Consider the following 23,964-nt stretch of genomic DNA (forward strand, 5'->3'; position numbering starts at 1 on the left):
TCAACATCATGGATGCCTTACAGACAGCATTGCATCTCTGACAGGCAATCCAGAACCTTCAGAGGTGGGTGTTAGATGCCAGCCTGACATGAGGTAGACCGTTCTCTTCACCTGGTCCGGATGTCTCGTGGTGACTATCCTGGCAATACATGTCTTGAATTACTCTGCGAAAGCCACTCTATCTCTAGACAAGAAATGAGGGTGTCAATATGCCATCAGGTCTTTCTTCCAAACATCAGAGGAGCCAATTCAGAGTCTGGTTCTGATGCACCCCAAATTTCCAGGTCAGTCAGCGATTTTACAGCAAGTTGAGGCCTTTAGAGAGGACATGCTACATATCTCCAGCACACCATCAGTTCACTCTGTCATGCCTTTGGGCCTCAAGGATCTTCAGGGCCCTCCAGTCGTACTACAGCTAGCAAGTTCGCCTTCAGTGCAGTCTGTGCCCCTCAAACCCTCTTTGGGTTCTGCACCAGCTTTGATGCCAACTACAGATCTGGTGCCAGTCCCTGCACCTCTGCCTCCGACATCTACACTAATGCCAGAAAAGGAAGCTCACCAATAGTGGTGTCTGACTCCAAGCCAAACTCGTCTCAGCCAAGGCCTCACTCCAAAACCACCCGAGTCTAGCCTATTGGTAATCCTTCTGATTCTAACACACTATCCTTAACACACAGCTCTGCACACATTCTGGATCCATTTTTTTAATAGATTTCAGATGACAACCAGAACTTTGGTAATGGGGAGAAATGTTCCCCAAGAATATGATGGGGACAATTGGGGTGAAGCATTATAGGATGCTAGTGGGTTGGACACCTCCCCAGATACCGTCCCTGTTTCTCTTCCTGGGTATGCCATAGAGGAGAGTTTGTGGGTATGTGAATAAAACTATGTTCTGGCCCCCCCGGTCAACAGACACTGACCAGCTCTAGGAGACCCTGAATTTCACATGCAGCATCCTAAACTGGAGAACTTGGTGGTACATTCATCCACCAGGAAAGTTAACTCAAATGCCTTCATGGTTCTTCTGCCAGCTTTGCCCTAAACTCAACGATTGCCAGCTGCCTTCTTGGCTACTACACCAATGCTTTATGGTACATGTCGGTCAGATCTTACTGGTGGTCCCAGATTACCTGAGCTCAAATTTATGTAGGATGGATGGGATGTGACACAACTGATTGCTTGCATTGGGCAATTGGCTTGCGTGTGGTACTTTGTCACCATACTTGGATGCGGTCCACAGGCTTCTCCAGAGATGTCCAGTCATCCTTAATGGAGATGTCATTTGATGGCTCTTGTATCTTTGGTTAGAAGGCAGCATCGGCTCGATTGTGATTTAAAGAGTCACATCACAGCTTGATCATTGGGACTCTCTTCACCTGCTGGCCGGTTCCCTAACAATTTTGTACTTTTTGGGGCTACGCCAAGGGGTACCAATACTGTCAGCGCCAGACCTCACTTCGGCACACCAGATTTCTCAGCCTTTCAGGGTCGTGGCTGCAGATCCCAGAGATGGGGTCCAAGTCATCAGGGACAATGTGTGCAGTACAGTTCCCTGCACTCCAGCCACTATAACTTCAAAACCCCTTTCGTGTGTCCTTTCTGGCACACAGCCATCAGCCACCCTGTAGGAGGCAGAATGCGATGCGTCTTCCAGGGATGAAAAAACCTTACTTAAGGCGGGGGGGTCCTCCAAATTGTCCAACAAGCTATGCCCTCCATTCCTTTCTACCCCAACACACCTCCCACGTATACCAGTGCTGCTGACAGAGGACCACATGTCTGTCTTGGAGCAGAAAGTGCAGGCCATTTTGGCCAAAGGGGCCATAGAGTGGGTTCCACCCTCGGATTCAGGATCTGAGTGTTACTCCAGCTACATCCTTGTGCTGAAGAAGGATTGAGGCCTCGGTCCTATTTTGGACCTTAGGCTGATCAACGCTTTTCTGCAAAAGAATACGTTCAAGATGTTCCCATTAGTCAAGGTTATGTCTGCACCCTGTTCTGGTGACTGGATGGTAGCACTGGACCAGTACGATGCTTAGTTCTACATCCCCGTCTTGAAGGCCCATAGGTGTTATCCTCAGTTAGGAGCATTTTCAGTTTGCAGTGCTCCATTTTTGTCTCACTAGTGCCCCTTGGTGTTCATAAAATTGATGGTGTTTGGTGCAGCACACCACTTGAGGTCCGGTGTTACAGTCTTCCCTTATCTCAGTTACTGGCGTGTAAAGGCAGACTCTCCCCAGGTAGTCATCAACCATCTCCAGATGATGGCGAACCTTGTTAAGGTGCTTTATTAATATGTCAAAGTCACACTTGACTCCTTTTCAGATGCTTCAGTTCATTAGAGCCATCCTGAATACGGTGCAATTTCGAGCCTTTCACCAGGTGCAGAGAGTCCAGGATATTTTCGGCTATGGTCTAGATGTTTTCGCCTCGGTGATAGATTCCAGTGAGGAGGACACTGAGTCTCCTGGGACTGTTGGCCTCCTACAGCCTACTGGTCATCCATGCCGGGTGGCACATGCTGGCTCTACAGCGAGACCTGAAGTCCCAGTGTGCGCCGTACAAGGAGAACGTATCTGATTCCATCCAAACAGACGGCTAAACATCTGCAGTGGTGGCTGCTCAACTGTGATTGAGTCAGTGGCAGACACCTCTCCTTACCCCTCCCAACCTGACGGTGGTGACACATGCATCGCTTCTGGGTTGGGGGGGGCCTTCTGCAAGAGTTGGAGTTTAGAGGACTCTGGATTCTACATCAGTCTGTTGGAGTTGAAGGTGATATGCTTTGTCTTGAAGGCCATTAAAGAAAAACTTGTCAAGGTTTTCACAAACAACACCACCACCATGTGGTTCTGCAACAAGTATGGCGGGTGATGTCTTTGGTCTTGTGCCAGGAATCTCTACACCTCTGAAAGTGGCTGAAATGCCAGAGCATTTCTTTGGTTGTGCACCACCTGGCAGGATCTCTAAAGGTTCGACCAGGCAAATTCAGCCACTATGACTTAAGGGATCACAAGTGACAACAACATCTGGAGGTGGCAGAGGGTGCCTTTCAGGCAACGGACAGAACCCTGGTGCCCTCTTTTCATCACTGCCGAGAACTGGCAAAGTCTATACTTCTGTGCTCTGGAGTTTCCAAAGAAGCACCCTCTCAGAGATGCATTTTGAGTAGAGTGGATCTTGGGACTTCACTAAGCCTTTTCAGCCCTGCTTTGAGTTCTGGAAAAGATCAGGAATCACCGGGTCCATGTCATCTTAGTGTCTCCGGATTGGAGAAGTAGAGTGTGGTACCTGTACCTCCTGGGCATTAACATCTGTTCTCTGATCAAGCTGCTGCTTCAGAAGGGACTTATGCTGCAATAGTAGGTCAGGGGGTTGCACCAAGGACTGTGCAACCTGCACCCCATTTAAAAAAATAAAAAAATAATTTTTATTGCAGATTCGTAAACAAACAATGATTCATGTCAACCTTCCAAGTTCTGACCATCATAAGTCCCCGGCCAGTAGTACAATTGTACACAGCCATTCAGCCCACATCCCGGAGGCCGGGCGGCGTTAGTTACAGAACTGTCTGAGATAACAGACAAGGACACAAAAAAAACCCCAACACCAAACCCTCTTTCAGCGAGGCAACTGGTCTACAACAACACAATTTGGCTTCTGCTTTTTTTATAACAGCCAACCCCCCCCAAATACTATCCGCCGAATGCAGTGTACCCCGTTAGCGCCTGCTCATGATATAAACGCGACTCAACCACATTCAGTCATCTTTCGTAGCGCCCCATCACCGAAATCTCCTAGCCTAATACAGTCAATCGGTCCCACCATTCCATTGGAAATCTGTGTGATGGGAATCCCCCACCGTCGCCCATATCTGAGTGTAAGCCTCACTTGGATTTCTCATTAGCCACGGCGGGCGTCTCCCTAACCCTCCCTTTAAGCCCTCCCCTCCCAACTGCTGCTGATGTGGGCCATATCTATAAACTCACAGTTAAAATCTGTTGCGATCTGAGGGAGCCTACTTTACTTGCCTCCACGTCCCATGGAACCTCCTACCCTAAACATCCCCTAGGGTTCGTCTACAATTAAATAGTCCTGTAAAGCTTGCACTATTGCTTCCCAGGCCCTTGCCATTTCTAGACCCTTCACATTTGCTGTTCTAGTGGCCTGTCGAAGCCTAACCACACTTTCGCTCCGCGCCCATTTCTGCTATTAGTTCGTCCATCGCCTAGTGGGTGGGCCCTCTTTCGATTTCCAATGCCAAGTGATCTCTCTCTGGGCCAGAACGAGTCCCAAGTCGATGAATTTACTTGTGATTTTTGTCTTGGCCGTATGAGGGAACCAGAGCTACAAACACGTCGCCATGTCGAACTCCACCTGTCTATCTTTGACTGCTTTAAGGAGCTCCCCCACCTCTGACCAATACGTCCCTAGTTTCGGGCAATCCCACAGTAAGTGGTCCAGCTCCACCTCCGGCGTCAAGCATCTGGGGCAGGCCACGTCCTGCACTCGGAAAAACCACCTGATCTTCCCTGGGGTCAAGTAGGCCCTGTGTACTAGAAAGAAATGCACTTGCTGAAATCGGGCATTTCTACACCCTTTCCATATTCTCCTCAATATGTGGCCCCAGGTCGCGTCCGGTATGGGCTTTCCTAAACTCTCCTCCCATTTCTGCTTCAAGACTGTGAGTGGTCCCAGCCCCTCAAGCAGCATTCTAGAGTGAAGGCAGGTGACCGCCTTAATTGTACCTGCAGCCATTACTACATACTGGCAGGCCATGGTTACACAAGGTTCAGACAGCCCCGCTTTCCAGTGCTTCTGTATCGCCGCCGTCACTGCCGCATGCAACAGAAAACTCCAGTCGGGGAGACCAAATTGATCTTGGAGTACTCCAAATGGCACAAACATCCCATCAACATATAGATCACCTATCACCTGAAGGCCCAATTCCTCCCATTCTAGTAGTGGACCAATCCCCACCGTGTGGCAACGCCGTCCGCATCCCCAAAGGGATCTCTGGTGCGTACGGGCGCTTCGCTTTCGCTCTCTTTAGGCTTCTATGCCAGCATAGCCTTATAGTCCTCTCCTCCATTGTGAGATCTCGCAGCTTCAATCGCTGTTGCATGATAATGTATGATAGGATATGTCTCTGAATCCCTGTCCCTCTATCCTGGTCCGGACCCCTAAATTCTTTAGCAACATTCTGTGTCAAGATTTGTAGTTGAGCCGCCAAATAATATAGTTCGAAATCAGGGACTGCCATTCCCCCTTCAGGCTTGGGTCTCATCAACGTAGTTAGTGCCACCCTGCGCCTCCCGTGTCCCCATAGGAAGTCAATCGTCAGCGTCCTCAGTTCTCTAAAAACCCTCTGCGGGATCCACACCCGCAGTGTCCGAAAATAATAAAGCAATCTGGGCAAAGCCACCATCTTGAGCAGTGCCACCCGGCCCTGTACTGACAAGGGGAGAGATGCCCAAAAGGTCATGCACCCTTTCAGGGCCCTGATACAGCATCCTATGTTGCCCTCCAGCAGGTCAGTAGCCTCATGATATATGTGGACCCCTAGGTAGGTGAAGCACGAGCCCTCCCAGATGACATCCACCGGTAGGGGCGGTCGGGGCGTACCCGCCCGTAACGGAAAGATGCAGGTCTTACTCCAGTTAACCTTAAGGCCTGACAGTCTTCCAAAATCTGATAACATTGCAACTGCTCCCTCCAACGCCGTCCCTGTGTTCTCCAGGAACAGCAGCAGATCATCCGCGTACAATGAGATACAATGTGATGTCCCGCCGTGTAGTATCCCATTGTACGCTTCGCCTGAACGCGCCCTGGCCGCCAGGGGATCCATCGCCAGCACAAACAGCAAAGGCGAGAGGGAGCACCACTGCCTTGTTCCCCTGCGCACCGGGTAGTCAGAGGACACCACAGAGCCCAGTCGCACCCTGGCCGTCGCAAAAGAGTAGAGGACTCTCGTCCAGCGCCCAAATTGCTCCCCTAGCCCGAACTTCTCCAGTACCCTATCAAGGTAGTCCCACTCTAGGCTATCGAAAGCCTTCTCTACATCCACAGACAGCACTGCTGGCATCACTCCCGGCTCCAGTCGGCTCTCTAGTACCCGAAGTAGGCGACGGATGTTGTCCGAGGTATTCCTAGTGGGGATGAATCCTGCCTGGTCGGTATGAATCAGTGTGGTCATGTGTGGCAGCAGTCTAATGGCCTGGATTCGACTCAGAATTTTATAATCCACGGTCAACATAGACAGCGGCCTATAGGAGGCCACACCGTTAGCTCCCTTCCCAGGTTTCAGCAGCGAAACCACCAGCGCCTCTCTCATCGATGGAGGCAAATGCCCTAGCTCCAAGGCCTCAGAGTATATCTCCAGCAACTTAGGTGCCAGAACATCAACGTACTTTGCATAAATTTTGACCGGGAGGCCATCAACTCCCGGCGTCTTGTTCCTAGCCATCTGCTTAATGGCTACTCTAATCTCCGAGGTCGTTATATCGCGGCCCAATTCCCCCATGCTATCCTCATCCAGAACCGGAAGTTGAATGCCCGCTAGATAGTTCTCTATGTCAGAGGCCTCAGCATCTAGATGACTTCTATACAGAGTTGTGTAGTAGCTCATAAAGCGTGATAAGATTGCCGCCTGAGAGAAGACCACCTCTCCTGTCACCTCCTCTATGCTCATAATTGGGTTCCCTCTCGGTTCCGGGTTCGCTAGTCTCGCCAGCAACGTGCCTACCTTGTCCCCTTCCGCGTGTACCCTGGTAGCGTATACTCTGTAATCATAACTCCTCAATCTTTCTATTTCGGCCGCAACTCATTCCTTCGTCTCCTGCAGTCGTGTGTGCAGTTCCGGTCGCTCCGGTCTCTGCTGTTCTAGATCCCTCAAGGCACTCTCCGCCCTCTCCACGTCAGCCAGGACCACTGTTCGTTCGCCCATGGATTTACCAATACAGAGTCCCCTCACCACTACCTTGAATGCATCCCATTCAACTGACCTAGAGGTAGCCGTACCCCCATTCTCACCAAAGTAATGCTCAATACCCTCTCGAACCTTATCGCTGAACACCTGATCCTCCAACGTATTGGGCTGCAACCGCCATGTGGGGACCGCTGATCTCACCCTCTGCCATTGAACAGACACCAACAGAGGATTATGATCGAATATGGTCCTAGTTAAATATTCCGTTTGCATCACCATGGCAGCTATTGATCCACTACACAGTATAGAATCTATTCGCACATGTAAATTATGTATTGCTGAGAAAAGGGAATAATCCCTGCTATCCGGGTGCTGTCCTCGCCATATATCCAGAAGGCCCCATCTCTCCTGCCAATCTTTCCTATGTCTAGCCAGCCTGCGCCCTGGGGAGTCAGTTAATGGTGGATGCGATCTACCCAATGTAACATCCACAATGGAATTGAAGTCCCCCCCCCCAATATCACCGGTCCCGCCAGATAGTGAGCTAAGGAACCAGTTAGTCCATCAAAAAAGCGGGCTTGGTCAACGTTCGGGGCATACACACTACACAAAACCACATCACAGCCAAACAATCTCCCCTCCACTACCACAATTCGACCTTCAGGATCGACCAAATGGTTCGTAGCCTGGAAAGGGATACCTGCCCTCACCCATATCAGCACCCCTCTTGCATACGCCGAATAGGCCGTGCCAAACACCTGACCCCGCCATCGCCTCTGCAGGGCAATACACTCCTGTTTAGTGAGATGTGTTTCTTGCAACAGCGCTATCTGAATTCCACGCTTCACCAAGTATGCATGCACCTTATGCCGCCTTGACATGGTTCGAAGGCCACGGACGTTCCATGTGAGACATTTGAAATCAGGTAACACCCCCATTGTAATCGTCCCTCATCCGCCCCAACAACCGCTCTCGACTGCCCACATCATTACAGCATGCCCCCGTACACAAAACTCCCTCAACAACTCCCCTATCCCGCCCCCCCCCAGAGCAGGACCCAATAACACAGTATCAGCCCCCATCCAAACTTCCGCTACAACACACATAACACTATTCTGTAGTCGCCACTACAGACGGCCTTAAGGGCAAAGGGAGGGTGGTCCAGGTCCAACAGGAGGCAGGCCTCGCCCCCACCCCTGGCCCATGACCCCATGCGATGGTTCGCCACAGTACCTGCAGTCTTCTAGTTTACCAGTAACAACAGTTCCGTCAGGGTCAGCCAGGCATAGTCCACTCCCGGCAGTGTCACTCATTAAATATCCCATCAGCTGTTTGGGGAGTAACCAGCGGTCCCCCAGGACTGTCTGCTTCCGAGAGGTCCGCACCAGATTTCTCCTCTCCTTCCTCTGAGTCAGAGCCCATCGGCTGCCCCTCTTGTTGCAAGCCTGTGATCACTGCCGTCGCCATCAGAGCCCCTCTTCTATCCGCCGCCATTTGGGTTCCCTGCAGCGTCTTCTGGGTCTTGTTGCACTTGCGGATGCGTTGCGATTTGCGCACCTGGGTAGGCTTCTGCTTTCCTCCATCTCCCCTTCCTCTGCGATCCGTGCCAGCCCTGTACGAATTAAGCCAAGTCCACACCTCTTCAGGAGTTTGGAAGAAGTGTGTCTTCTCATCCAGAATCACTCGCAACTTAGCGAGGAAGAGCAGAGAGTACTGTATTCCTTCATCCCTAAGTTCTTTTTTCACGGACAGGTATGAAGCCCTGCGTTTTTGAACCTCCTGGGTATAGTCCGGGAAGATTGTGACCGCACTATTCTCCACCTGGAAAGGGCCCACTGAACGTGCCCGCTGTATCAACAGGTCTCTGTCTTTAAAGTGTAGTACCTTGACCACCACCGGCCGAGGCGGGCGACCCGGCAGGGGAGGCCGGGCCGGAACCCTATGCGCCCTCTCCAAGGAGAAAAAGGGCGACAGGCCCTCCGGGGCCACTACCGTCTTGAACCAGTTCTCCATGTAGGCGACCGCATCATCCCCTTCCGCCTTTTCTGGCAGGCCTACTACTCGCACGTTATTTCTCCGAATACGACTTTCTGAATCCTCCGCCCTCTTTTCTAGTATTGCCAGGCGATCTGGCACATCGTTCAGCTTATGTTCCGCTGTAACCACCGCCGGCTTAAGATCCTGTAGCAGTAGTTGATTCTCCTTCACTCTGTCCGCCAGCTTGGAATGATCAGCTCTTAGGAGACCCAGTCCCGTTGCGACCTGCGCAATGTCCTGATTTAGGGCCTCTTTGGTCGCCGTTATGGCATCAAGTATTCCGTCCAGGCGTTTGTTCAGCCTCAATTCCCGTGCTGTTCCCTCCGGGTCGTTTGGAGCGCCACCGTCGTCTTCCAGCCCTTTCGCTGGATCCTGTCCCGGTTTCTGCGCCATCCCTCGAGTATTCATGGCCATCCCGGCCATTAAGGTCCCCGCCTCCACCACAAGTGTCCTCAATTCTCCTCGCAGCCGTGCAACGCCAGATGGGAACCTCCTCAGCCAGCTGTCCGTAGTGCCCCTGTCTGCCCCTCTGCTCGCTGGTCCCACTTCAGGCACTCGAGCTGTCCGCGACACTCTGCTGCTCCTCCACACCAACTGCGGCCAATGAACCTCCTTTCAGGTCTTCAAGTTATTAAGAAGTCTGGTATCACTCCACTCCCAGCACCCAACTGTTTGTGCCAGCCCTATGCACCTCTCAGCCGCACTGTGCTCCGTCACCGGAGCTCAGCCATAAGCCTACACAGCACTTGGCTTGTTCGGGCGCGAGTGCTCCTCGTCCCAGCTCTTTAGTCTCAGCGGGCCGATCAGCCCCACGCGCACTCCGCTCTGGCAATTCTCTGCCGCTCTCGAAGTGGGGGCCAATGGCGCTTGAACTGTGTGTACTCTGGAGCTCCCCCCCCCCCCCCCCCCCCCCGGTTCGCGATTGGCAGAGGTCCCTCTCAGAGTCGCTGCAATCCAGCTTGAGGACAACTAGAATGTTTATGCAGGTCGGGTCCCCCAGCGCCCGCTGATACCCTGGAATCAGCCCAGCGCGGTCCAACAATGCCTCCTCCCTGCTGCCATCCTCCCGTGCCGCCGAGTGTCCTCCTTCCTCCAATCCGGGCAGCTCGAGCAGACTGCGCCCCAGCGACACTCCGCACCGCTGTTCACCCCACCGGATCCAGGTCCGCAGCGCCGCTCTTATCAGGACGGAGCTTTCAGCTTCCCGCAGCCCGCTGTCTCCAACGTCATTCACTGTTCGCTGCTCACCTCAGTGGTGCAGAGTCTTCGCCAATATCCCGGCCGGGAGCAGCCACCGGTTTTCAGTCCTCAATCAGTAGGTTCAGATAACCGCCGGCCGCGTCCACCTGATTCAGCGCCTCCTCTGCCCCAGCGCCTCGGCAGGCAGCAGTCCACCTCCTCTCTGCGGCAATCCCCTCAGGCCGCTATCGGGGCTTAGAGCACTCGCCTCGTGGCCACCATCTTAGGGAGCAACTGCTCCGTCCCCGTCCACTGTGTCCCGGAGCCACGGTGGGGTCCCAGCTGTCCCCAGAGCCTTTCCTACGCACTCCGGTGGGGCTGTCTCCGGCTTCGCTGTCCCGCCGTGCCGCTAAGCCCTTCCTGCCACGCATCTCCGCAGCACCGCTCCTCTCGGCTCTTCTCCTTCGTTCCGAGCCGTCGCCATCTTGCAGTTAGGTCGCGGCTCCTCCGATCTTCAAACAGCTCTTTGAACGCCACCGGGTCCACCACTTCGCCAGCAGGGACCGACTCAGCTTCCCCCGGTTTTCTCCTCAGTTCGCCTGCGTCGGAAGCGGCGTTCAGGAGGCCTAAACAGGATAAATGTTGGGATCGGGCGCGGAGCTACAGGCTCACGCCGCCATCCCTATCGGCGCCCAAACCACGCCCCCTGCAAACTGCACCCCATGTATGAAGATTGAACGTACAGTTGATTTGATTTTCCTCCTGATGTAATGATTTTATCTTGGCAGCCAAGTGTCATTCCACAAAGTTGGTGGAAGCCGGGCGCAAGAACAGGATTGTGGCTTTGTGCAGCAACCTCCAGGTGGACCCATTATAATCCTGACTGTTGGATGTTTTGTTGTTTAGTTTATCTGTGGTTCAGCAATGACTTGTATTGGGCACTGTTAAAGACTATTTGAGCCTATGCATTGTTGCCCACTATGTCTATTGACTCTCAAAACAGTCTTTTGGTCCCAATAATGTCAGCTCACTGCATAAATGAGCCGGATGCACTTTAGTTTCAGTGACCTTATACAACCTTTTTTCGAGACATTTTGTTGAGGACTTGAATGGCATTCCTGCTAAAAGGAGTAACACAGAGTCATATCAGTCGAGCTTCCTATTTTCTTTGCCCCACCGGACCCCTCGAAAGAGGAGGAGACACTCCATCTTTTTGATCTTAGTTTCTACATTTATTGCACCAGGGACCAGCTCCGGAGGATCAACCCTTTGTGGGCTTCTCTGGAGCAAAGAAGCACAACGCAGTACAAGAAAGAACCATCCCTTGGTGGGTAGTCGTCTGTATTAAACTCGGCTATGCGTTAGCTGAGAAGCGAACACCTGAAAGATGAAGGGCTCATTCAACTCAAGCTAAGGTTGCTTCTACTGTGCTTGCATTCTGAGGTCCTGTCCTGGATATTTGTCAGGCTGCTCTGTGGGCCTCAGTGCACACATTCACAAAACATTCTTGCCTTGACAGTCAGGTCCATCAAAATGTCTATTTCGCCTGATCAATACTGTAGAACCTTTTGATCTGAGCCATTCCACAGATCCACTACCTGGAGAGGTACTGCTTTTGTATCTATTCACAAGGGGAAAAGTCTGCAGTAGAAAGTATCCATTAGAAGAACTAGTTGTTTACCTCCGGTAACAACTTTCTGGCACTTACTCTCGCTTACCACAGATTCTTCCCAGCCCTGTCGCCCCCTCCCTCATTCTAGCCCCCCAGCCCCCATTCTGTTGAATGGGGTTTTTCCATCTAAAGAGGTTCCATTCTAGAGATATGCACCCTGGTCATACCAATTTGCAGATGGTTTCTGGCTCCTAGGACATGAACAAGCCTACAAAGAAACCGACATCAGTGCAAGTAGTGGTGCCTATAAGCAGCTCCGTTTTGTCTCTTCCAGAACATAACTGCATTGACGGGTAGCCACACGACACCACCTAACGGAGCTCAGGAGTACTGCATTTTTTAGTTTTTTGGATCTAGGCTCACGCCTGGGGAATATTTACAAAGTGAGGAATTTCAGTTAAGTATTCACCAGAAGGAGCATTACCAAAGGCAAGTAACTTGTTCTTCAAGTGCATGAAAAAGTGTTATCAGTGGTTTTGCTACTGCATGTGACTAGACAGCACTGTTGATAATGATGGTCTTGGAGGACTCCCAAGGTGAAGAAAAAGGGAAGCAGGCTGATTGAGGTTCCAAACAAAGTTAGTTTGATGGTGATAGAAGTGAAGTAAAATTAGTACTTAATTTGCAGTATAAGGATAAGATTGGGACCCTGGATAATGTAAGATAGCAAAGGCCAGTAAACTTCAAATCTTGGCAGAACGAATTGTATGTTTTACTGTTCATGCTGGGAAGAAAATGGAATTTGACATGCACCTGAAAAAATAAAGCAGTGTACGGAGGAATGTTCCTGTACCATTTATTAATTGCCAGCATTCTCTGTCATTCAGAGTGTTTTGAACTACGCATAAAGTTTCAATTCCATATTAAAATGTTATTCAATCTACAGTTATGAGCTTCAGAACAGTTTAAAACATTTATATGTGACATGTGTGAGAGTTAAGACTTTTTTGTCTGTTAGGAGTCCAAGGATCAGCAGTGGAAGAGAGCCATGGACTACTTAGGTGCTGTATCAGAGTTGAACTATATGACCCAGATAGTGATCATGTTGTATGAAGACAATAATAAGGTAAGTGCTACAGAGCCTTTGATGAACACATTTTGTTTTCTATTTGTTGTAAAAGGAAATAGTATATTTGCACGTGTACCCCCGGACAGTAAAAAAACACAAATGTCAGACAAAACTTAGATGGAGTAAATGTACTTACAAACACAAATTCACATCTTTTTTACTACAGGGAAAGTTGAAAGTTGATGTTATTAGTATAACACAAAATGAATAACTTAAGAAATCTCTGCATACTGCATTGCATAATCTGTATTGCAATGACGTTTCATAGAAAATAATTGGGCTCATATTCATGGGGTTTCTTTAAGATTTGAGCACAATGCAAAGATTTAATCATTAAAATATCTTTTATTAATTCTGATAAAATGCTAAAAAAAAACGATTGCATATACGATATGTGCAGGTTCACTGACTGTGTGCTGTGTATTAAAGCTGCTAAGGGAGGCATGGTGCATCGTAACACACCTCATAGGTTTGCTACTTGTAAATCATGCCCAAAAGTATATTAAATTCAGTACATCACCAAATATACTGTAAAAATGTATTTCACGTATAACCACCATTGTTGTCATATATTGTTATAATATTTCTGGTAAATGTATTGTAAAAGAGTTTCTTGTTCTTTTGGAAATTTATTGTAACTCGTGTTCATCATTTGTACCATCAGACTTTGTTGAGCAACATTGGTAAGCTGTATCAAGGTAAAGGCCAATATTGAATTGATATTTAAGAGTATAGAGAAATGGCTGAATCATTAGCAAGATGTGAATGTTTTTGGTCAAAGAGTGCAAGGTATGGTTAAACCATATGAGGTAACCTAGGAGATGTTGTCCTTACAAGAGGGAAAGCAAGATGGCCTTGTGTTGAGAGTGCTGGGTTGGTATGAAACAATGAAGGGTAATATGTGAAGTTCAGACATTTGAGTACATATTTATTATTATCAATGTTGTTTCTCCAACATATGTTTATTAGTGTTCATTTAGTACAAACAGTAGACATAGGAAATGAACCACGATAAAGTAAATCTTCACCATACATCAACTGAAGATAAACTACAAGCCAGTCAGCCAGTCAGGTGACCATTGGTGAAAATCAATGAATTGGGTAAAGAAGAACAGGACAAACAGAGCTTCTGATCAAAACCCCCTCCCGACTTGTATCATCTTCATACTGTTAAGGACATAATCCAAGTGGATGGATTAGTAAACCAAACAACCCTCCAGAACCAGGGTGGAGGGGAAGGAAAGGCAAAGGGGAGAAGAAAACTAGGATTTAGGTCGTAGAAAAAGGAGCACCACGAAATTGACAATGATAATGCAGGTTGTGTATACCCAAGTGTCTCATATACCAAGCGCTGCGCAGGGTCGCAGAGCTGTGACTGAACGTCCTGAAAGCTGTAACTGATCCATATTGAGATGTTTGAGATCGGATTTAATCGAGATACTCGAGGAAGGGCCGCTTAAATCAGCGGTAAGCCTGCCGAGCTGGGTAGGCTGTTTTACCGTCCTCTGTAATTTTGAGAGCCACCGAGACTTCACCTGGCTGTATGTATTCATGATAAGAAAGACAAGTTTGTTGCCCAAGTCCTGAGGAGGCCTAAATAAGTATAGGCTGAAATGCGTCGACTGTTTTCTATATCGGCATCTCCAAAATACTGAATTGTGTTTCAAAGTGTTTTTGAGAGCCTTAATTATAAAAGGAAGTACAAAAAGTTTTTGTTTTTTTTTCTTCCCAGGCTCCTGGTAAATATGGTGTGATGACCAAGACAAAGGAATAAGGCCTTATGATTTAGTGCCATATATTTCCTTGTTTAAAATAATTGGGCATTGGAACCAAATGATTATTTTGTGTTTATTTGTATGTTTGTAGATATTGTATATATTGTATAAATATATATGCTTTAAAAATGGTTTGAAATGTATATATGTGTAAGAAGGCAAATGAAAAGTATAAAAAGAGAAAATTAATTTTCCATAAAAAAATTGGTTTACTAAAATAAGTTACAGAAACCAATTTTTAGTTTTGTTTTGTTTCATTGATTTATTGAATTGATTAGATAGTGAGCGGATGAATCAAGATAAAGTAGATCCTGAGATTAATTCATGAAGTATTTTAGAGAAAACTGAAGACAGTTAATTTACAGTACCTGTCTTTCACTAAAGATTCACAAAAATGATTACCATAGGCATTGTTTTGTAAAAGTTCAGTTTATATTCCCAGATGCCTTGTTGGGTTAACAGGTTCCCCCCTTGATAATAGGACAAGTGTCTCCTTCAGCATGCTCCCAGATGACATAATAGATAACTGCAACATATTGTCTAATTTGCAAATCAACCATCTTACCCAATTACAGTACCACTTGGTATCTCTTGTAGAGCCTCTGTGTCAGGTGCTCACTCATGTTGCCTGTGTTCAGCGCCTGCCACACTGCCTGTCTGCATCAAAACGAATTGAGGTACAGATATCAAACTTCACACATCATCATTAGCAACCATCACCTTCCAGTGCTAAGAATGGCCCACAAACCTGTTCATACTTTTCAAGTGCATCATTCAATGTGTAAATGGGCCGCTCGTGGAGTTCTATCCTGTGCATCTCGGTAAGCCATTTGTACACCAAAGGAATTGCAGCTTGCAGCCTATTCTGCGCTTGCCTATGGTGTAATCTAAAATAGCTGTATGGTCTGCAAATTGCAGGACATGCATTGTATCACTGTTTGTCTTAGGTGGACATGCTCTTTGATTTGTGATTGTCGCCATGTAGGCGATGAACAGATTGAATAGTATTCAAACCAGGACACATCCTTGCTCACGACTTCTGTTGACAGAAATTTTGTTGGACAAAGTGCCATGTTTGGTCAGTTTGGCCAAGAGAATACCTCTATTAAATCAATACTGTTGAGAGCTTTTTTTAAAGTCAATGTAGCTTGCATGAAGAGATCTAACCATTCTTACAGTTTTGTCAATGAGATAGGAAAGGGCCAGCATTCATGAGTTTTTAGGTCTTCTCCACTGTTAGGTCTGTTTGTCTGCCTAATCATTCACAGCTAGTTTTTACCTTAACTCTTAGTCTGTTGACATAAACATGTATCTGAAGGAGAGACCATTAGTTATGGATTCATTACCTTAGAATTACCCCCAGGCGTCAGACTGGATTCATTTTGTCCTCAGAAGTACCCCTGCGCGTCGGTAAGTGGCGTCGCTCGACTCCACATTCGTCGTTGCCGTCGTGATCGCCGGAATGACGTTGCGGTATCTACTTAAACGCCACTCCTGCGCGCAGACGTCACATAAAATACTTCACAAGAAACATATACAATACATATAAATCACTAAGGGGATTTTTTTCTCTGACCAACAGAATGCAATTATGACCAGCATAATCAAGACAACACAACATGTAAGACACGATTTTTGTCATATGCAGGTGCACATCTTATTGGGCTCATAGACATGTCAATTAATACATTGCCTTCATCAGTATTTAAGTATTATCGTGTCTGTCCTACGATTGTGCAATAAATCAGCGTCAACGCGTTTCGATGGTTTCATATAACTTTTTCCATCTTTATCAAGACTTAAAATTTCGTTAACATAGGGGATCTTTATCACTGTCCATCTTGTACAGGCGCTCAGGGGTGTAGTACCAGTAGGTCGCTACCTTCGTGAGGGTGTCAGTAAGTCCCATGTGGTAAGCCGAGTGGCACGCCCTTTAGTATATCCCCTCCCACTCCTTGTGTGTAAGGGACCTCCCCAGCTCCCGCTCCCATCGCACCCTGCCTGAGTTATAGGTGTACATGTGTTTGTGCATGAGCATTTTATAGAGATCCGAGATCAGCTGTTTATCTGTAGTGCGGGTAATGAACCAACGCTCACATGGCGTCAAGCGTCAATTCGTCGAGGATCTCACACGGCTATTGAGCGCCCAGTGCCTTACCTGCACATATCGGAGTCTTTCCGATTCCGGCAGACCGAACTCCTGACGGAACTGCAGGAAGGGGACGACGCCGTCTGGGCCGTAGACATGATAGAGAGCACGACAGCCGGCAGGTTTCCAACGTGCAAAGGCGCTTTCGTCCATCCCCGGCTGGAAGTCCGGATTCCCCACAATGGGGGTGAGGTGCGATGGGAGGGTAGTGAGGTCCTGGCTAACCCCCACACGGTCCCAGATCTCCAACGGTACCCGTGCAATAAAGGACCGTAGAGATTAGGGGACCTGTGTTCCCGACGCATAAAGGGGATCTCCTGCAGGGTTCTCCCAGCGATGGCTTGGTCCTGAAGCAACCAGTGTTTCCCGGACTCCCATCTAACCCACTCCACCCGGAAGCGTAGTTGGGTCGCTTGAAAATACGTAGCCAGATCCGGGATCCCTATCCTGCCCTGCTCTGGGGCCAACATTGCTATCCGCAGCTTCATGCGTGGCTTCCTCCCATTCCATATAAACTGCGACAACTCCGATTGCATCAGTTTTATCCAGCCCCGCGGGGGGCAAGGGGGGTCGTGCGGAAGAGGTATAATATTTGAGGGAGGACCGTCATCTTGACAGCCGCCACCCTACCCAGCCAGGACAGCGGGTAATTTTTCCACTGCCCCAGCTCGCGCCTAATTTTCTATCGCAAATGGGAATAGTTGATATCTACTGAGGTCGCCAGGGAAGGAGCCAGCTGAATCCCAAGGTACGGCACCGCCTCTGAGGCCCACTGGATGGGAAATGCCGCCTGCAGACAGGAGCGAGTGGTCGCCTCCAGCGACAAATCAAGGGCCACCGACTTGGTCATGTTAACTTTGAAGCTCGAGACCCGTCCGAATTTCGCGAGGTCTTCGAATCAAGCGGGAAGGGAGTCTCTGGGGTTGGCAAGCGATATCAACACATTGTCGGCATACAGGCTTATGGTATGGACGTCGCCCCCAAACTTGATTCCCTGCATCCTCGGGTCCAACCGCAGCAGCTGTGCAAGAGGCTCCATATAAAGGGCGAACAGTAGGGGGGACAACGGGCAGCCCTGTCTGGTGCCTCGTTCGATCCCAAACCGGGGCGACGTACATCCATTGACCCGGACCGTGGCTGAGGGGGACTTATAGCAATTCACCACCCGGGTCCGGAATTTCGGGCCCACACTGGCCTTCACTAGCACCCTCTCCAGGTAGGGCCAGGGCATCCTATTGAATGCCTTCTCGGCATCGATGGCCAAAATCATATATTTGCCCTCTGTACGAGCTGCTTTTTCGAGGAGGTGGAAGGCCCTTTTGGTATTATCAGAGGTCTGGCGTTCCAGGATGAATTCGGACTGGTCTGCATCAACCAGCCCCCCTATGTTCGGACCCAAGCGTGAGGCGAGGATCCCGGTGTAAAGCTTAAGGTCCACGTTTAGGAGAGAGATAGGTGTGTATGCTCCACACTCGGTGTGGTCCTTGCCCGGCTTGGGTATCACAGCAATAGACGCCTCCAGCAGGTCTCCCGGTATCGCCCCCTCTTCCGCAAAGGAGGTGAAGAGTCGAGCAAGCAGCGGGGCCACCTGGGCGCAGAACGTTTTGTAAAAGCTTGCCGGAAAGCCGTCCGGCCCAGGAGCTTTAGCTATCTTGAGGCGAGAGATGGTCGAGATAGCCTCCTCCGGACGAATGTCCCTCTCCAGGCATTCCATCTGGTCCTGCGACAGTGCCAGCAGGGGAACAGCAGCCAAAAAGTCCGCTTCTGCCGTTGGCACCGGCAGGTCGGCAGAGTATAACTCTGCATAAAATGCGCTGAAGGCACTAGCTATAGCATGATCTCCAGTAACCTGTATGCCATCTATCCCTCTTGTCTCCTGCACCTCCCGTCTCCTTATGACTTCACGTAGTGTATGCGCCAGTAGGCGCCCGCATCTGTCCCCACCTGTATAGTATGCGTGACGCAATCGCAAGGCCGCGAATTCTGCCCTATCTAAGTCTAACGCCGCGTGTTGCTGGTGCGCCGCTTTTAATTGCCGCCATATTCTCGGGGTCCCCGTCCTCCTATGTATCTGTTCCAACTCCCTGGTCTGTTGCGTAAGTTCGTCTCGCTTGGCCCGACGTTCCACATTCTCCGCTGTCGAGATGGAGATGAACTCCCCCCTAAGGACAGCCTTCAAAGCGGCCCACTGTGTAGCCAACGTGGTTTCAGCATTGTTGTTATGGGAAAGGTAGTCCCCTATTGCGCGCTGAATCTTGGAGATCACCTCTTTCCTGTACAACAATGACTCCCGTAACCGCCAGACCCTATGTGAGTGCAGCTATGCTGGCACAGAGAGGACCGCTGTAACTGGTGCGTGGTCGGAAAGAGAGGCCGTACCCATGTCAACGCTAGTGACGTGTGCCTGAGTGGATGAAGAGACAAGCAGGTAGTCTAAACGCACGTACGTTTTATGGGCAGCCGAAAAGTACGTGTAGTCCCTCTCCCCGGGGTGGAACATGCGCCATAGATCCACGATGCCCAGGTCCCTCAAGCGGGCCAAGCCCTCTGACGTGAGAGCCCCTATCTGTGTGGTGTGCTGACAGGACCTATCCAGTACGTTGTCAAAAACCAAATTCAGATCTCCACCCAGCAGGAGGTAGCGGTCAGTCGTGTCAGTGATGTCAGTGAGAGCCCTATGCAGGAACTTTTCTTGACCTTCATTGGGTCCATATATTGTGCCAATCGTGTTTGTAATATCTCCCACTGCAAACCTGTTCACTTACAGCCTTCCCTTAATTTCAGCAGTCTTACCTAATACCTTGCCCCTGAACTTTTGTGCCACCAAAATTGCAACCCCTGCCTTTTTAGCAAGGCACGATGAGAAAAATTGAAGGGGGAATCTACAGGACCGAAGCCGTTGAAAATCCTTGGCGAGGAGATGTGTCTCCTGGAGGAGACAAATGTCTGCTTGAGACTGCTCTAAGTGGAGCAGGATCGCTTTGCGTTTGACTGGGTTATTCAGTCCCCTCACGTTTAGCGTGAGGACAATCAAATCATCTGACGTCATCTTAAGTGGTGTAACCATATTCCTGCCAGTGAAGCAACCCCGGGGACCTCAGCCCAAGCACCCCCGACTCCCTCCATCCCCGCAAGCTCCAAAACACAGAACCAAATACAAACCCACACAGCGAGTGCACCATGGACCATACCTCCCCCCCGCCCAACCCCCACTCCCCCCAACTCAAACTCCAAACTCATGTAGTCCATCATCCAGAGATGAAAAGGAAAAAGTTAGCACAGGGTAATCCGACGAGTCTATCCGGGAGCTCCCTCCCGCCGACGGCCGTGCATCCCGAACAGTCAATCAGGGCCTCCAGGAAGTACCAGGCCCTTCACCCCGTAGGATCCGCACCACCATCTACGGCGACAGCCTCCACTGCCGCCTGCTGGCCCGCTGCAATCTCCGTCGCTGGGGATTTCTTCACCCGCCTCCGTTGTTGGTGCCATTGGGGCCTGAGCTCTTCCGTCTCTGTCGTGGCTCTCTGGACCTCTTCTTCCTCCTCGGACTGTTCAATTCCTAGCAGACGGCAGGCCTCCGAGGCCGACCGCAGCTGGTATTGTTTATTCTCCATCTTGAAGATGAGGCGGAAGGGGTGTCCCCAACTATAGGGAATGTTCTTCTGTTGCAAATGGGACGTGACTGGCTGAAGAGGCGACGCTTGTGTAACGTGAGAGCCGCCAGATCCTGAAACAGCAACAGCGACGTTCCTTGAAATGTGAGCGGTTGCATCTGTCGCGCCTTCTGCAAAATCTCCTCCTTAGTACAGTAGTCTTGGACGCAAACCAGGATGTCCAGGGGGGCGCCGACGATGCCCTCGGGGACCCCGCCCGATGCGTCCTGTCAAGGTGGAGGACTGAGTCCAGGGGGAAGACCGAGTCCAGTGGGACGCCCCAGCACATGATTAAAGAGTTCCCTGGCATAACGAAACGCGTCTCGGGTGGCCTCGGATATAGCAACATTTCGAATACGTATGTTGTGTCTTCTGGAGCGGTTCTCCAGATCTTCCATGTGGAGCTGGAGGTCCACCTGTTGATCATGGAGGCGGTTGATTTCCTGATGCAGGGCCGCAAGATCAGTGTCTTTGTTATCACTTTTGGGCTCCAGGTCCGCCACACGTTCCCCTATCCCGTCCATCTCCCGCCGCACCTCTTTGATTTCGCTAGCAAAATCGGCCTTAAAAGTTTGAATGTTGTCCCGTAGGGATGTGAAGAGGGACTCCAAAAACGCCTTTGTAATGGGCTCTGAGCCACTCTCTGCGTCCTGCTCCATCTTCCTCGAGCCCGGCGTCGCAGTGTCCTTAGTTTGGGCGGCCTGTGTTTTCGCAAAAAGTTCCTTCACTGTTTTGCCTCGGGGGCCTCTGGTAGCGGACATCCCTCGTGGCGAGTATAAGCGCTGCCCTGCGGCCCCACGCTCCGTTCCCCACGGCAGCCAGACGCGTACAGACTGAGTACCCTAGGCCAGGGGCCCCCACCTGCCGATCGCGTAGTGCTGTTCAGGTCTGCCGTGGCGCCGTGAGCTCTAACCCAAGAAGGCTGGCGCAGTCTCTTCCCGACCTCTCGTGCCAGCACTCTGTCACAGACCTCCAGTGAGGGTCCGCTCCCGGTGCTGCAGGCCGCCCTCCGTTCGTCCCCAATGGGGCCTCCGGCGCCTCGACTCCCTGCTGCCGAGGGTGCACGCTGCCCCTGCCTCGTGGTGTCCTCCTCACCTTGTCAAAGCCTCCAGTCCCTCGCTTCCACTGGTCGTCCGGTCTTCCCACTGCAAGAGCATGGACTGCGGTCTCCGATCACCAGCTCGGGCGGCAGCACGGCTATAAAGGAAGGTTTTTGGCGCCCCACAGGCATCTTCAAAATGGCGTTGCGGCCTTCACTGGGCAGGCGGGTCACTGTCCCAGATTGTCTCCGCCGGCTCGATGCTGTCCCTCACACCCCAGGACGCACTTGCTCACTGGAGGGCCTCCTCTTCACCAGACAATAAACCAGCAGGCTCGCAGCCCGTCACTCCACTGGTTGGCTCCAGGGGACCGCAGCTCCTCGGTCAGCCACCACTCTGCTGCCGCCGTCCCAATGCCCGTCTCCCCTGCTCACCAGACCTCCCGTCGCTGCCTGTCTGCCCGTTGCCACTCCGGACACCCGCGGCTGCAGGACCGCTCTCCGGCCTCTCCAGGTGATTGGGACGTTCTCTCAACGCCTGTGGCGCCGTGCCTCACTGCGCCGCACCTTCGGCTCCACAGGGGGCGGGTGTATCAGCGTTCACCCGCAGGGGCCCGCTCTGCCGCCACAACCGGACCAACGTCCCCCAATCTCCGGGCCTCGGGAGTCTGCCGCTCAGCGTCTGCCCCCTCGCACAGCTCCGGGCCTCACTCTCGGCCCTGTGGGGGAAGGGCACTCCGCCACTCTCAAGCCAAGCACGGCCCGGCTCCGGTGGTGTCGCTCGCCTGGGTGATTCCTCCGCCCGATCCGCTATTCCCTCTGTCTGGATAGCCCCCAGACCCGTTTCAGGGGGTCCAGGAACGCCAGAACCAGTGCTGTAGAACGGCCGTCGGCGGGAGCAGCGAGACTACACGTCTGCTCACTCCGCCATCTTGGCCACGCCTGCTTGTTTTTAGCAAGAGGCTTGTATTAACTTTTCTAGAACTCTCTCTCCACGTATGCACTGATTATGTATTCACAGTTGTGTTGGGGGGCTTGCTCACTCCATAGAACCACTGAAATGATTTACATTTACGATCCAGTCACCTCCCATTTTGTTTTCTATCCATCGTGTTCCTTTTTTGTATAGTTCTACATAGCGCAAACTCGGCCCGAAGGTATCAGAGAGCTTTAACTTGAGTGTAAGTTATGTTACATCGTTCTCGTATCGCGCTCATTCATGGCGTGTGGTAACTTCTCTAGAACTCTCTATCCACGCACGCACTGATTATGTATTCACAGTTGTGTTGGGGGCTTGCTTACTCCATAGAACCGCTGAAATTATTTACATTTGCATTTACGATCTAGTCACCTCCCATTTTGTTTTCTATGCATCGTGTTCATTTTTTGAGAGTTCTACATAGCGCGAACTAGACCTGAAGGTATCAGAGTGCTTTAACATGAGCGTAAGTTACGTTACATCGTTCTCATTTTCCATGACCCAGCACGAAACCAAAGAACCAAAGTGTGGCTTGAGAAACAGCAGGCACAGCAACATCTTTTAAAGTTTTAAAGACAACTTACAGCACGCTGGCCAGTAATATATTCATTACATGCATTTTAATAATCATGTTTACACGTTAGCGCAGATAGTCTTATTGTAAAATCCTGAAATTATGATAAAAATGTGGCTGTTAGAAAAGCAATTTCGTAAAACGAATTTTGCTAAACTACTCGACATGTGGTCATCCTAATCCGTCTGCTTTCTTCTTTCAAAGAGGGACCCCCCCAACCCATTTTTGTATAATATACTGTGGGGGTCGGCTTCCTGCCCCAGTGGACAGGAGCTCTGGGCTTCTCTCTTAATACCGAGGAGCCAGCCCCACGTGACTTGCAACCGTGCATACTTCCGTGGAAGCCAATGTGTAGCGAGCCTGCACTTCCCTTCCCAGAATGCAAGGCGCTTTACCCTGAAGAAACAGCACCGCGTAAGGTCCTGAAAGGGTGGGCAGGGACAGACCCTGTCAGAGGAGCCCGCGTAAAAAGGGCGGCAATATAAAGGGTCAGAACCCCAGAGAATAGCCAACGCAGGGGGCTGAAGCGAAGAGGCCGTGAGGGATGGGGGAGCGACAAGGAATGTAAACGTCTCTTAAGAAGCATAGGGTCAGGTCGAGCCAGCCTCCTGGGCGGGAGGAAGGGAACTGAAAAGTATTACAGATCCTCCATAGCACCAGGGATACCAAATTTGTGTTTTTTGAACGAATGCAACAACCCACCATTAGCTAAACTACACCAACACAGTGCCACCAACAACACAACACTACTACACAAACTACCAACACAACTACATCAATATGCCTCATACTACTCTCATCCACACTCACAAACTTTCTAGCACACTGCTCTTCTCTGCAACACTCTCCATCCTTCTGCCTAACACTGCTCTTATCTTCATCACTCTCGGCCCTTCTGCATCACACT

The 23,964-nt window shown here is 50.4% G+C and overlaps 1 protein-coding gene across 9 annotated transcripts in view; it reads left to right on the forward strand.

The window, feature by feature from the left end:
* Nucleotides 1–23,964, forward strand: part of PPIP5K1 (diphosphoinositol pentakisphosphate kinase 1) — a 1,319,084-nt gene that overhangs the window by 941,512 nt on the left and 353,608 nt on the right. For all 9 annotated transcript variants that reach the window (XM_086958191.1, XM_086958195.1, XM_086958197.1 and 6 more), the window contains one exon: nucleotides 12,778–12,885. In XM_086958191.1, the coding sequence (XP_086814317.1) occupies nucleotides 12,778–12,885 (108 nt within the window). The remainder of the gene's footprint in view (nucleotides 1–12,777; nucleotides 12,886–23,964) is intronic.

This window comes from Lissotriton vulgaris, chromosome 2_1 (assembly GCF_964263255.1).
Source record: "Lissotriton vulgaris chromosome 2_1, aLisVul1.2, whole genome shotgun sequence".
In the NCBI taxonomy this organism is placed as follows: Eukaryota; Metazoa; Chordata; class Amphibia; order Caudata; family Salamandridae; genus Lissotriton; species Lissotriton vulgaris.